This window comes from Mustelus asterias, chromosome 4 (genome assembly GCF_964213995.1).
Source record: "Mustelus asterias chromosome 4, sMusAst1.hap1.1, whole genome shotgun sequence".
NCBI classification, from domain to species: Eukaryota; Metazoa; Chordata; class Chondrichthyes; order Carcharhiniformes; family Triakidae; genus Mustelus; species Mustelus asterias.
The window spans coordinates 5,036,874-5,052,646 of record NC_135804.1 but is presented as its reverse complement, the minus strand read 5'-3'; the positions used below and the strand labels follow the sequence as shown (position 1 = coordinate 5,052,646).

The 15,773-nt window shown below is 46.5% G+C and overlaps 1 protein-coding gene across 3 annotated transcripts in view; it reads right to left on the bottom strand.

Annotated features, from left to right (window-relative positions):
- The window catches only part of cdh11 (cadherin 11, type 2, OB-cadherin (osteoblast)), a 217,308-nt gene that overhangs the window by 52,202 nt on the left and 149,333 nt on the right, over nucleotides 1-15,773 (bottom strand). For 2 of the 3 annotated variants that reach the window (XM_078210541.1, XM_078210542.1), the window contains exon 7: nucleotides 10,742-10,998. In XM_078210541.1, the coding sequence (XP_078066667.1) occupies nucleotides 10,742-10,998 (257 nt within the window). The remainder of the gene's footprint in view (nucleotides 1-10,741; nucleotides 10,999-15,773) is intronic. The other variant, XM_078210543.1, reaches the window with a different exon arrangement.

Below are 15,773 nucleotides of genomic sequence, written 5' to 3'. Positions count from 1 at the left end.
CCGGATGGGATTTATCCAAGGATTCTCTGGGAGGCAAGAGAAGTGATTGCAGAGCCTCTGGCTCTGATCTTCAGGTCGTCGTTGGCCTCTGGTATAGTACCAGAAGATTGGAGGTTAGCGAATGTTGTCCCATTGTTTAAGAAGGGGAACAGAGACTTCCCCGGGAATTATAGACCGGTGAGTCTCACTTCTGTTGTCGGCAAGATGTTGGAAAAAATTATAAGGGATAGGATTTATAGTTATTTGGAGAGTAATGAATTGATAGGTGATAGTCAGCATGGTTTTGTGGCAGGTAGGTCGTGCCTTACTAACCTTATTGAGTTTTTTGAGAAAGTGACCAAGGAGGTGGATGGGGGCAAGGCAGTGGACGTGGTATATATGGATTTTAGTAAGGCGTTTGATAAGGTTCACCATGGTAGGCTTCTGCAGAAAATGCAGATGTATGGGATTGGGGGTGATCTAGGAAATTGGATCAGGAATTGGCTAGCGGATAGGAAACAGAGGGTGGTGGTTGATAGTAAATATTCATCATGGAGTGCGGTTACAAGTGGTGTACCTCAGGGATCTGTTTTGGGGCCACTGCTGTTTGTAATATTTATTAATGATCTGGATGAGGGTATAGTTGGGTGGATTAGCAAATTTGCTGATGACACCAAAGTCGGTGGTGTGGTAGACAGTGAGGAAGGGTGTCGTAGTTTGCAGGAAGACTTAGACAGGTTGCAAAGTTGGGCCGAGAGGTGGCGGATGGAGTTTAATGCGGAGAAGTGTGAGGTAATTCACTTTGGTAGGAATAACAGATGTGTTGAGTATAGGGCTAACGGGAGGACTTTGAATAGTGTGGAGGAGCAGAGGGATCTAGGTGTATGTGTGCATAGATCCCTGAAAGTTGGGAATCAAGTAGATAAGGTTGTTAAGAAGGCATATGGTGTCTTGGCGTTTATTGGTAGGGGGATTGAATTTAGGAGTCGTAGCGTTATGTTGCAACTGTACACAACTCTGGTGCGGCCGCACTTGGAGTACTGTGTGCAGTTCTGGTCCCCACATTACAGGAAGGATGTGGAGGCTTTGGAGAGGGTGCAGAGGAGGTTTACCAGGATGTTGCCTGGTATGGAGGGGAGATCCTATGAGGAGAGGCTGAGGGATTTGGGATTGTTTTCGCTGGAAAGGCGGCGGCTAAGAGGGGATCTTATTGAAACATATAAGATGATTAGAGGTTTAGATAGGGTGGATAGTGATAGCCTTTTTCCTCTGATGGAGAAATCCAGCACGAGGGGGCATGGCTTTAAATTGAGGGGGGGTAGTTATAGAACCGATGTCAGGGGTAGGTTCTTTACCCAGAGGGTGGTGAGGGATTGGAATGCCCTGCCAGCATCAGTTGTAAATGCGCCTAGTTTGGGGGCGTTTAAGAGATCCGTAGATAGGTTCATGGACGAAAAGAAATTGGTTTAGGTTGGAGGGTCACAGTTTTTTTTTTAAACTGGTCGGTGCAACATCGTGGGCCGAAGGGCCTGTTCTGCGCTGTAATGTTCTATGTTCTATGTTCTATGATTGTGTAAGAGGCTCAGGCTGGAATTGCACACTGCTTGAGCTTGCTCCTGACCTGTGAAACCATGCGGGAAGGCGTCAGGCTGTGTCGCTGATGTCATCACGCATTTCATGGAGCCATAGAATCCCTACAGTACAGAAGGAGGCCGTTCGGCCCATCGAGTCTGCACTGACTCTCCAACAGAATACCTCACCCAGGGCCACACCATCTCTGTAAACCAGCTAAGTGCCCTAACCTACACATCTTTGGACACCAAGAGGCAATTTACCATGGCCAATCCACCTCACCTGCACATCTTTGGAGTGTGGGAGGAAACCGGAGCATCCGGAGGAAACCCACGCAGATACGGGGAGAACGTGCAAACTCCACACAGTCAGTCACCCAAGGCCGGAATCAAACCCGAGCCCTTGGCGCTGTGAGGCAGTCGTGCTAACCACTGTGCCAACGTGCCACCAACTTGCGCAATATTTTCATCAGTGGGCATGCGTGAGGGTTGGGATAATCAAGCAAGCACCCGCGTCTGGGCCCACTGAGTTCACATGTCAGACAACCAAAAACCTAACGATTCTGTGATTCTGAATATAGGTTAGATCAAAAATCTGGAGAACAGCCAAGGCAAAGCAAGAAACAATGATTTGGTGATCACGTACTTGTGTTTTAAAAATTTGAATCATAGATGATAGAATGGTAGCAACACACAAAGAGACCATTCAGCCCATTGTAGCTGCGCTTGTTCTGGAGAAAAACAACTAGGTTATTCCCACTTCTCCATCCTTTACCCATAACCCGACTAGTTTGTTTTCTCTGCAGTTTCCTTTCAAAAGCCATGACTGAATCTGTTTACACCGCACGCTCAGACAGTGCATTCTAGATCTTAACCACACACTGTGTAAAAAATATTTTTCATTCTGTTGCTATTGGTTCTTTTGTCATTCATCATCAGTCAGTGTTCTCTGCTTCTTGAACCTTTCACCAACGGGAGCAGATCTGTGCCCTCCCTCCCCCCACGCCTCCCCCCCACCACGCCCCCCCTCCCCCCGCCCCCCCCCCCCCCACCCTCCATCTATTCTGTCAAGACCCTCCATGATGTTTTTTTACAGCTGTTATCAGATCTCCTCTCAAACTCCTTTTCTCTAAGCAGAACTCATTCAACTTCTCCAATCTTTTCATGCAACTGAAACACTTCAGCCCATTCTCGCAGGAAGGTCAAAGAGTAAAAACCAGGCCTCATCCTTCATGGGTTGAAGCCAAGTCAAAACTTGGCTCTTTGTCAGCCCTGCTGTGGATGTCTTTGCATCTAGTTTCTGGACTAACATTCATGCTTTCATTCATTCAAGGGGTGTGGGAACTGCTTAAAAGCTCATCCAAAGATGTGCGGGTTAGGTGGATTGACCATGCTAAATTGCCCCTTAGTGTCAGGGGGATTAGCTAAGGGTAAATGCATGGGGCTGTGGAGGGTCTGGGTGGGATTGTGGTCGGTGCAGACTCAATGGGCTGAATGGCCTCCTTCTGCACTGTAGGAGTTCCATGATTCTATGATCTCCAGTTGCCCTTGTGAAGGGGGTGGTGAGCCGTCTTTTTGAACCGCTGCAGTCCGTGTGGTGAAGGCACACCCACAGTGCTGTTTGGGAGGGAGTTCCAGAATTTTGAACCAGCGACAGTGAAAGAACGGCGATATAGTTCCATATCGGATATCGGATGGTGAGTGACTTGGAGGGGAGCTTGCAACAGGTGATGTTGCCTTGTGTCTGCTGCCTTTGTGCTTCTAGGGGTTAATGTCGTGGATTGGGATATCGAGCCTTGCCGAGTTACTGCAGTGTACCTTGTAAGTATTGAATTATACAATCCCTACAGTACAGAAGGAGGCCATTCAGCCAATCAAGTCTGTACCGACCACAATCCCACCCAGTCCCTATTCTTGTAACTCCACACATTTACTCTGCTAATCCCCCTGACACTAGGGTCAATTTAACATGGCCAATCAACCTAACCCGCACATCTTTGGACTATAGTAGTATACACTGCTGCCACTGGACCTGGGTAAGATGCTCTTTCAGAGAGCCGGCACAGACTCGATGGGTCGAATGGCCTCCTGCTGCACTGTAGGAATTCTCTGTTTTGATCAAGGCTACGATGAGGTCTGGAGCTGAGTGCTCCTGGTGGAACCCAAACGGAGTGTCGGTGAGCAGGTTATCAGTGCCGCTCGATAGCCCCTCGACCACACCTTCCACCATGTTGCTGCTGATTGAGAATAGACCAATGGGATGGGAATAGCTTTCAATTGTCTGAGTGCTTCTGTACTTGGTCAGGTAGACACCGGTGTTATAGTGACACTGTATCAGCTTGAATAGAGGCACAGGGAGTTAAATAAAGATTCGTATTTGTATAGAAACATCGAAACTAGAAGCAGGAATAGGCCATTCAGCCCTTCGAGCCTGCTCTGCCATTTACTATGAACATGGCTGATCAGCAAATTCAATATCCTGATCCCCCATGTCCTCCCATATCTCTTGATCCCTTTAACCCCAAGAGCTGTATCTAATTTCTTCTTGAAATCACACAATGTTTTGGCCTCAACTATATTCTGTGGTAGTGAATTCCACACATTCGCCACCCTCTGGATGAAGAAATTTCTCCTCACCTCAGTTCTAAAACATTTATCCCTTATTCTCAAATATAACATCTTTCACAGACACCTAACATCTCAAATCACTTCATAGCCAATGAAATACTTGTGAAGCGTAGTCACTGTTGTAAATATGGTGGCCAACAGTGCACAGCAAGCTCCCACAAACAGCAATGTGATAATGGCCAAAGCGTCGGTTTTCTTGTGATCTTTATTGAGGGATAATTATTTATTGGGGCACCAGGGATAAACTCCTGGCACTTTTTTGAACTACTGGCCATGGGATCTTTGATGCCCCCCTGATGAGGTCTTGCTTTAACACCTCATACGAAAGAGAGGAGAAAAAGTCTTCAGTAACACAGCAAAATGTGCAGTGCCCACAGCCATTCCTGTATCCAGTGCAGTCAACCATCCCTTCATATCACGTGGAGCGGGCTGAATTGGATCAGGATGAGCATTTGTGATGCTGGTGGCCTCAGGACGAGGCTGAGATGGATCGTCTACTCGGCACTCCTGGCTGAAGATGGTTGTAAATGCTTTCGCCTCATTGGCATGCTGAGCTCCGCTCTCATTGAGGATATCCTCCAGATAGCTGTTTAATTGTCCACCACTGCTCCTGATTGGATGTGACTGGACTGCCAAGTGCTGATCTGCTCCATTGGTTCTGGTGGTCACATGACTGTCTGTTCTCAGGTTGCAAGGTAAATTGGGATGTTTTGAATAAAACAGGAAGTATATGTCATCTTCCAGAATCATGTTGGCAGGCCTGTTGGCAGCATCAATATTAGCGTTGCTTCAGACATCGCTGCCTTTGATTAGTGATTAGTGTAGATCATATTCACAGTGTTGGCAGGTTTGCTGACTGTCTGTAAACGCTGTCCTCTCCCTCCTGAAGGAAACACACTCCAAGTCAATACCCCCCCCCCCACACACACATACACACACTCACAATCGCACACACACACTCACAATCGCACACACACACACATACACACACTCAAACACACACACACACTCACACACATACACACACACACGGACACACAGTCACACACACTCACAATCACACACACACACACACACAAACTCACACACAGTCACACACACTCACACACACACACTCACACACACCACACACAGTCGCACACACACACACACACACAGACACACAGACTCCACACACACACACACAGTCACACACACTCACACACACACACTCACACACAGACACACAGACTCCACACACACACATACTCACACACACACCACACATGGTCACACACACACTCACACACACACAGTCACACACACAGTCGCGCACACACACACACAACACAACACACGGAACACACACACGCACACACTCACGCACACATACACACTCACACACACCACTCACACACACACTCACACACAACACACATTCATACACACACACACACTCACACACACTCATACACACACACACACCACAAACACAAAACCAACACACATACAGACCCCTCCCTCCCCCCTGCGCACACACACATACATGCACTCACATACTCACACACAACAACCCCCTGTACATGCATACAAACACACACACACCCTCCCGACACATAAGCACAACTCCACACAGAACTACTACACACACACACACACACACACAGATACACACTGACACACCTGCAACATTCTCACACACACATCAACCCCTGTACACACTCACTCACACACACACACACACACCTGTCCTACCTTTTTCTATGTGGAACTACCTCGCCTCCATCAAAAGATACAGCTGAGACCTGATAACTGTGCCAATGTTGACAGTCTGGGAGTCTAACACTGTGCACTGGGTCCCCAGACAGCTGCCAGACAGCTCTCAAATCAATAACATAAATTCCGCGCAGGATCTAAATTCCCGGGTGCTGTACAATTTAAAGCATGGTGCCGGGACCATTCTGAATTATTCACCACCCTTTTCTCAAATAAAACAGCGCACCATTTTGACTTGGTTCAAGGATCTGAGCTCAAACCGTCGCTTGCCAGATCCTCGGAATGGTTAGTGAGCCTCGTTCTGCCTCCAGCTCCGTCAGTGTTTGGGGAGGTAAGTTGTGGTCTGGTGACAGAGATGTGTCTGCACTTAGCTGGTTCACATTGCTGCCCTCCGGGGAGTTTAGATTTGCAAACCATGTTGTCAAACAGATCAAATGCAGCTGGGATTACTGGAGTACTGAGTGTATAATGCAACCTGCTGGAATCTAATTCTGATAAACTGAAACACCATTTGTAAAAGCCCAGTTTTTGCAATTCAGCTACTTTGCAAAACAAAATAAGACAGATCCCCTCATACAATGAAATTACCAGTCACACACAGTGAGAATCCGAATTCTAACCCTCCGTTACCAATTTCCAATGAGAATAAGTAATCACATTTGTCTGACAGGTTATTCTAAAGATGACTGCCCCCGATCCACAAAGGCATTAAACAACAAGGTATGTTCAGATAGCACCTTTAACGCAATAAAATGTTCCAAAGCACAGGGGCAAAACAAGGCAAATCAAGCTACATTAAAACAAAGGTTTGGTCGATTGTGGTCGGTTTTAAGGAGCATTTTAAAAGGGGAGGGAGAGAGATGGAGAGGCAACGACATTTGATCAGGGTATTCCAGAGCTTCGGAACATCGGAAATGGTGGCAGGAGTTCGCCATTTGGGCCTTCAAGCCTTATCTCAAGGCCATTTTGCAGCACTATCTCCCAAATTATAGAAATCATAGAATCCCTGCAGGGCAGCTGGTAACCATTCAGCCCATCCAGTCCGCACGGACAATAATCCTACCCAGGCCCTATCCCTGTAACTCCATGTATATACCCTATCTAGTCCATCTGACACGAGAGGCAACTTAGCATGGCCAATCCACCTAACCTGCACATCTTTGGACTGTGGGAGGAAACCGGAGCACCCGGAGGAAACCCATGCAGACACGGGGAGAACGGACTAACTCCACACAGTCACCCAGGACCAGAATCGAACCCGGGTCCCTGGTGTTGTGATGCAGTAGTGCTAACCACTGTGCCACCCCTATTCCCGTAACCCCACGTATTTACCCTGCTAGTCTCGCTGACACTAACGGGCAATTTAGCATGGCCAATCAACCTAACCTGCACGTCTTTGGACTGTGGGAGGAAATTGGGGCACCCTGGGGAAACCCACGCAGACACAGGAAAAACGTGCAAACTCCACACAATTCACCCAAGGCCGGAATTGAACCTGTGTCTTTGGCGCTATGAGGCAGCAGTGCTAACCACTGTGCCACCGTGCTGCCCAAATCTGAAGTACGAAGTAGGCGAAGTAGAAATGTTTGAGAGCTTCACGTTTTTAGGTGTCCAGATCACCAAAAACTTGTCCTGGTCCCCCCATGCCAACACTACAGTTAAGAAAGCCCACCAACGCCTCTACTTTCTCAGAAGACTAAGGACATTTTGCATGGCAGCTACGACTCACACCAAATTTTACAGATGCATCATAGAAAGCATACTTTCTGGTTGTATCACAGCTTGGTATGGCTCCTGCTCTGCCCAAGACCGCAAGAAACTACAAAAGGTGGTGAATGTAGCCCAATCCATCACGCAAACCAGCCTCCCATCCATTGACTCTGTCTACACTTCCCGCAGCCTCGGCAAAGCAGCCCCCATAATTAAGGACCTCACAAACCCCGGATATTCTCTCTTCCACCTTCTTCCATCGGGAAAAAGACACAAAAGTCTGAGGTCACGTACCAACCGACTCAAGAACAGCTTCTTCCCTGCTGCTGTCAGACTTTTGAATGGACCTAACTCGCATTAAGTTGATCTTTCTCTACATCCTAGCTATGACTAACACTACATTCTGCACTGTCTCATTTCCTTCTCTATGAACGGTATGCTTTGTCTGTATAGTGCGCAAGAAACAATACGTTTCACTGTATGTTAATACATGTGACAATAATAAATCAGATAAAATCCCTGGACATCTTTAATATTTAAAAATCTGTCAATCTGTGTCTTGAAGATACACAGTGGCTGATGCTCCACACGTCCCTCAGTCGATAATTTCAAAATATTCACCATCCTCTGAGTGAAGAAATTCCTCCTCATCTCAGTCCTAAATGATTTGGCTCTAATTCTGTGACCATATCCCCTGGTTCTGGACACCTCCTGCTCCCCGCCCCAAACAGGAGCTACATCCTTCCTGCATCTACCCTACCGAGCCCTGGAATGGTTTTGCTTGCTTCAAGGTGGTTGAGCGAATTGAAAGCAATGATGGTAGAAAGTGCACAGGGGATGGGGAAGAGGTCAGAACTGCAGAAACTCAACATGTTTGGGAGGGTCGTGAGATTGGAGGAGGTTACAGAGATAGAGATAGAGATAAGTGTGGTGAGGCCACAGTTGGAATACTGTGTACAGCTCTGGTCACCCTACTATAGAAAGGATATTATTAAACTCGAAAGAGTGCAGAAAAGATTTACCATGATGCTACCGGGACTTGATGGATTGAATTATTGGAGGGGCTGGATAGACTGGGACTTTTTTCCCTGGAGCGTAGGAGGCTGAGGGGTGATCTTATAGTGGTCTATAAAATAATGAGGGTCATAGATCAGCTAGATAGTCAATATCTTTTCCCAAAGGTAGGGGAGTCTAAAACTAGAGGGCATAGGTTTAAGGTGAGAGGGGAGAGATACAAAAGTGTCCAGAGGGGAGTTTTTTCACACAGAGGGTGTTGAATGTCTGGAACAAGCTTCCAGAGGTAGTAGTCGAGGCGAGTACAATTTTGTCTTTTAAAAAGCATTTAGACAGTTACATGGGTAAGATGGGTATAAAGGGCCAAATGCGGGCAATTGGGATTAGCTTAGTGGTTTAAAAAAAAAGGGCAGCATGGACAAGTTGGGCCAAAGGGCCTGTTTCCATGCTGTAAACTTCTGTGACTCTATGACCTCGATGAGTGTATGGGGGGATTTGAAGGCAAAGATAAGAATTTTCCATCTGCGGTGCTGCGGGGCTGGAAACGAGTGTAATGTTAATGACACCTGGAAACACTGGGCTGAAGGAGGTCCCTCATGTTCCCTGTTGCTTTCTCCACGCATCATCTCAGCCAATCAGGGTTGACTTGTCAACTGATCAGCACCCTTTTCCCCTGTGGTATAAGTTGTGGTGGTTTGAAATTTAGCATGCTCGCATTTGGCCTAACGAGGCACAGCTGAAAAGTATCGGCAACATAGAAACTAGAAGCAGGAGTAGGCCATTTGGCTCTTCAAGCCTGCTCCACCATTCATTTTGATCATGGCTGATCATCGAATTCAATATCCTGATCCCCCCCTTCCCCCCATATCCCTTGATCCCTTTAGCCCCAAGAACAAAGAAAGAACAAAGAACAAAGAAAACTACAGCACAAGAACAGGCCCTTCGGCCCTCCAAGCCTGCACCAACCATGCTGCCTGTCTGAACTAAAACCCCGTACTCTTCCAGAGACGATATCCCTCTAAAGAACAAAGAAAATTACAGCACAGGAACAGGCCCTTTGGCCCTCCAAGAGCTATATCTAATTTCTTCTTGAAATCAGACAACTTTTTGGCCTCAACTACATTCTGTGGTCGTGAATTCCACACATTCACCACCTTCTGGGTGAAGAAATTTCTCCTCCCCTCAGTTCTAAAAGGTTTACCCCTTATCCTCAAGCTGAAGAAAGCATATGGCATGTTTGCCTTCATCAGGTAGGGCATCGAGTATAAAAGTTGCCAAATTATGTTACAGTTATATAAAACATTGGTTAGGCCACATTTGGAATACTGTGTCCAATTCTGGTCACCACACGACCAGGAGGACATGGAGGCTTTGGAGGGAGTACAGAAAAGATTTACCAGGATGTTGCCTGGTATGCAGGGTATTAGCTATGAGGAGAGATTGAATAAACTGGGATTGTTCTCCCTGGAAAGAGGGAGGCTGAGGGGCGACCTGATAGAAGTTTATAAAATTATAAGGAGTATAGACAGGATGAACAGTTGGAAGCTTTTTCTCAGGGCAGAAATGACAATTACAAGGGGGCACAAGTTCAAGATAAGGGGGGAAAGGTTCAGTGGAGATGTGCGGGGGAAGTTTTTTACACAGAGGGTGATGGGGGCCTGGAATGCGCTGCCAAGTGAGGTGGTTGAGGCAGATATTTTAGCGACATTTAAGACTTATCTGGATAGACACATGAACAGGCGGAGAATAGAGGGATATAAGTGGTCTATAGAAATCATAGAAATCCTATCTAGATAGGACAATGTGATTGGTGCAGGTTTAGAGGGCTGAAGGGCCTGTTCCTGGGCTGTATTGTTCTTTGTTCTTGGTATAACCCCTAGTTCAAGACTCCCCCACCATTGGGGGTTCATCATAACCACCATCACCTCTTTCCAATGATATCCACATTATGTAGCACCAAGCGATTGTCTATATACCTGAGACAGAGCTTCAATAAGGAGCAAATTCCAGAGAGCTTGACTGGTGAATGAGAATGGAGCAACAGGCACCAGTTCCCATGCTGTCACAATGAGGAGGAGACGCACCTGATGGGACTGCGGCCTAAATCGTGGTCCATGGCGTGCACTTGGCCCACTGTGGTCCCTGCTGGGGCACTCTCGTTGACCTCCATGAGGTACACAGGCATGGTGAACACAGGCGGCTCGTCCGCATCCTCCACAGAAATCTTGACGGTCGCGGTATCCTTGAAAGGCCCCCTGCTGACGAAGCGAGGGTCAAAGTACACGTTGGCTGCCTCCACTTTCAGGGAATACAACTTTTTGGTTTCGAAATCCAGGCCCTGCTAAAAGGAGTGACAGAGATGAATTAGTTGGGAGCGAGGACAGGCTGAGCTCACATGAACACTGATTAATAGGCAGGGTATGGGGCAACACCATGATGGATGTTAATAGCTCCAATTATAGACTAACGGAGATGAAATATTTCATCCCAAACTCAAGCGACAGAGAGAACAAAGCACCATTTCTGTCGTCACCTCTGCCACGTTCTCTGTCAATTTTGGTCAGATCCAGGTGCAGCTGCCTTTCGTGTCAATTTTCCAAACGGTCTAGTGACCTTTCAAACACATCAGTTTACAGAGGATAACATATAACATACATGGCAAAAACAGATCATTCAGCCGAATTGGCCCATGTCAGAGTCTGTGTTCCAAATGAGCCTTTTCCTACCTCTCTTCATCAAATCACGTCAACATATTCTGCTCATCTCCCTCATGTATTCCGCTTAACTGCATCTAAGCCAACTGCATCAAGAACTCCCTGCGGTGGTATATCACATTCTCCGGGTAAAGCAGTTTCTCCTGAATTCCTGATAGGGCCGGCACGGTGGCACAGTGGTTGGCACTGATGCCTCACAGTGCCAGGGACCCAGCTTCAATTCCATCCTCGGGTTTACTTGCTTGAGTGGAGTTTGCACGTTCTCCTCGTGTCTGCATGGGTTTCCTCCGGGTGCTCCGGTTTCCTCCCACAGTCCAAAGATGTGCGGGTTAGATGGATTGGCCATGGTAAAATTGACCCTAGTTTCAGGGGGATCAGCAGGGTAAATAACTGGGGTTACAGGAATAGGGCCGGGGTGGGATTGTGGTCAATGCAGATTTGATGGGCCGAATGGCCTCCTTCTGTACTGCAGGGGTTCAATGATTTTTATGATGTGCAGGTTAGGTGGATTGGCCATGCTAAATTGTCCCTTAATGCCTCAGGATGCGTAGGTAAGAGGGATTAATGGGGTCAGTGGGGTTATGGGATATGGCGGGGGTTGGGCCTGGGTAAGATTCTCTGTTGGAGAGTCAGTGCAGACTCGATGGGCTGAATAGCCTCCTTCTGCACTCTAGGGATTCTATGATTTCATGATTTATGAGTGACTATCTCCTGGTCTTGATCTCCTTACAAGTGGAAAAATATTCCCTCCGCATCAAACTCTTTCATAATAATAAAGACCTCGATCATATCAATCCTCTGTTTCTGGAGAACAGAGACCAGCCTGTTCAGTCTTCCTGCTTGATGTAACCTTTCAGTTTTGGTATCATCCTTGTAGATCTTTTTGCACATTCACCAATCCTCTATATCCCTTTCATAATATGGAGATAGGAAATGTGTATTACATATTTAAAATAACACTTTGCACAATACTCCAAGTACGGTCTAATCAAGATAACATATTGTTTTAATATAACTTAATATGAAAAAAAGCAATGAAGGAGGACATTGGGCCCCTAGTCCCTGTGCTAGCTCTTGGAATCCAATTACGTCAACTAACCAGTTAATCCCAGTCCCCATCCCTTTCTGCATTATCCTGCTTTTTTTCCCCTCTTCAGCCAGATATTCGGTTCCCCTTGAAAGTTATTATTGAATCTACTTTATCATAAATGCGGCATGGTGGCACAGTGGTTAGCACTGCTGCCTCACAGCGCCAGGGACCCAGATTCGATTCCAGCCTTGGGTGACCGTCTGTGCGGAGTCTGCACATTCTCCCCATGTCTGCGTGGGTTTCCTCCGGGTGCTCCGGTTTCCACCCACAGTCCAAAGATTAGGTGGATTGGGCCATGCTCAATTTCCCCTTAGTGTCCCAAGGTGTGTCGGTTAGATGGATTGACCATGCTAAATGTGTGGGACTACAGGGATAGGGCAGGGAAATGGGACGAGGTAAGGCACTCTGTCAGAGAGTCGGTGCAGACTCGATGGGCCGAATGGCCTCTTCTGCATTGTAGGGATTCTACGATTCTATGAGAGGGGTATATTGATGGGGTGAGATGGAGAGGGGGGTGGGAAGGTGTCAATTTGGAGCTCAGCCCAGTCGGGTTGTATGGATAGATCTTTGCTATAATTCTATGTGATTCTTTTGGGTCAAAAAATGAAAGCCTTCAGTTAACAAAAAAGATAGAAAGGAACCTTTAAGATCAGAATGACGTCCATCATGACCGATCAGGGTAGTAAAAAAAAACAGATGGCAAGATTAGCATGAATTTTACATACAAACTGACAGCCCTAATTAGGATGATGTTGTGGCGAGCTGAATAATAGATCACACTGGGTTTGGGTCCATTTGCGACTTTCCAAGGTCAGGCATGATGTTAAACTTGCTCCAGCTGATTAAATCGAGCTGGCATAGAGTTCACTACTGAGACACATCTACAAGAAATAATACCACACAGACCATGTCTGTCTTTCAGTCAGAGATGATCCAGAGTTTTACAGCAACTTAATGCATTAATTTCAGGCATTCTCAAATCCCTCCCATGGTCCTGCCCCCCCTCCCAAGTCAGTAACTTCCTCCACCTTGATTACTCTCTTGACATCTCTGCACTCCTCCAGTTCCGGATCTTATACATCCCAATTGCTTTCACTTCACCATTGCTGGTTCTGGCATCAGCTATTGAGATCCTGAGCACTGGAAGGCCCTCCCTAAAGACCATAAGACCCTAAAAATTAGGAACAGGAGTAGGCCCTTCTGCCCCTCAAGCCTGATTCACCATTCAATAGGATCATGGCTGATCCCACATTCCTCATGTTCAGTTTCCTGCCCTTTCCCCATAACCCTTGATTTCCTTTATGATCAAAATGCTATCTAGTCTTAAATATGATGTGGAGATGCCGGCGTTGGACTGGGGTGGGCACAGTAAGAAGTCTCACAACACCAGGTTAAAGTCCAACAGGTTTATTTGGTAGCACGAGCTTTCGGAGCACTGCCCCTTCATCAGGAAGGGGTAGTGCTCCGACAGCTCGTGCTACCCAAGAAACCTGTTGGATTTTAATCTAGTCTTAAATATGCATAAGAACTCTGTTCCCACAGCTCTCTGTGGCAAGGAGTTCCAAAGATTCACAACCCTCTGAGAAAAGAAATTCCTCTTCATCTCAGTCTTAAATTATTATGAGATTGTGTCCTCTGGTCCGAGACTCTCCCATGAGGGGAAACATCGTCTCAGCATTCACCCTATCAAGCCCCTTAAGAATCCTGTATGTTACAATGAGATCATCTCTCATTTTTTGACATTCCAATGAGTCCCAACCTGTTTAATCTTTTTAATTAAAACAATCCCTCCATACCGGGGATCATCCTAGTGAACCTTCTCTGAACTGCCTCCAATTAAATAATATATTTACTTAAATAACCTCTCTGCATTTAAGGCACTCCTTAAAGTTTATCTCTTTGACCAACTACCAGAGATAAGAATGTTTTAGACACCACATTGTTAGGCTCTAGTATGTACTGCCTGAAAGGACGATGGAAGCATGTTCATTAGGAACTTTCAAAATGTGCTCTTGAAAAAGGAAAAATTGGAAGGTCATGAGGAAGGCATAGGGGACTGGGACTAACTGGAGAGTTCTTCCAAAGAGCTGGCACAGATATGATGGGCAGAATGACTTCTTCCACCCTGTATGGGGAAGCGATGGCCTAGTGGTATTATCGCTGGATAATACTGATAATACTGATCCAGGAACTCAGCTAATGCTCTGCGGAGTAGGGTTCGAATCCCGCCACGGCAGATGGTGGAATTTGAATTCAACAAAAAACAACTGGAATTAAGAATCTACGAATAACCATGAAACTATTGTCGATTGTTGGAAAAACCCATCTGGTTCACTAATGTCCTTTAGGGAAGGAAATCTGCAGTCCTTATCCGGTCTGGCCTACATATGACTCCAGAGCCACAGCAATGTGGTTGCCTCCAAGGGCAACTAGGGATGGGCAATAAATGCTGGCCAGCGAGCGATGCCCATGTCCCACAAATGAATGAAAAAAAAGAGTATGCATTGAAGTGAGGAAGGTCAATGTTGGGGAATGGAATTATTGTTCACTGGGGGCAGAAGCATCGAGAATTCCAGCTCATCAACAGAAATCATCACCTACAAATATCCCTCAAAGGCCATCAATCTCAGTTACAACAACCAAAACAACTGATAACAATGTAAAACACGGAAAGATGCTTCAGAGGGTTGTAATCTAGGGATGGGCAATAAATGTTGGCCAGCCAGCGATGCCCATGTCCCAGAAATGAAAAACAAAAATAATTGGACAGAATTTGACACCAAGCCACAGAAGAGATATTTGGGCAAATAACCAAAAGCTTGGTCAAAGGGGGAGGTTTTCAGAAGTGCCTTTGAGGAGGAGAAAGATGATGTGAGGTTTAGGGCGGGAATTCTAGTGCTTGGGGGCCGCACAGGTGGTAGACTGAGTGGTCACGCAATGGCGTGATGACACAGCTACAACAGAGATTGCGTGTCGGGAGTGCAAGAACGCAAGTGTAGGAAGTGGCTAATGTATGAACTACTCATTATTAAATCTTTATGGTCTGTGATTTGGGAACATTTACACAGCTGAAGGTACAGCTGCCAACAGTGAAGCAACGGATGGGGACTGCACAAGACTCCAGAATTGAGGGAATCTTGGAGATTTTGGTGAGTTTTCAGGCTGGAGGAAGTTACAAAGATTAGTGGGTTGGGAAACAGGGGAGGGGCAGCAGGAGGCCATGGAAGGACATTAAGACAGGATGCAGATTTTAACATCAAAGCATTGCTTAAGCGGGAGCCAACATAGGTGAGTGAGCACAGAGGCTGGTAG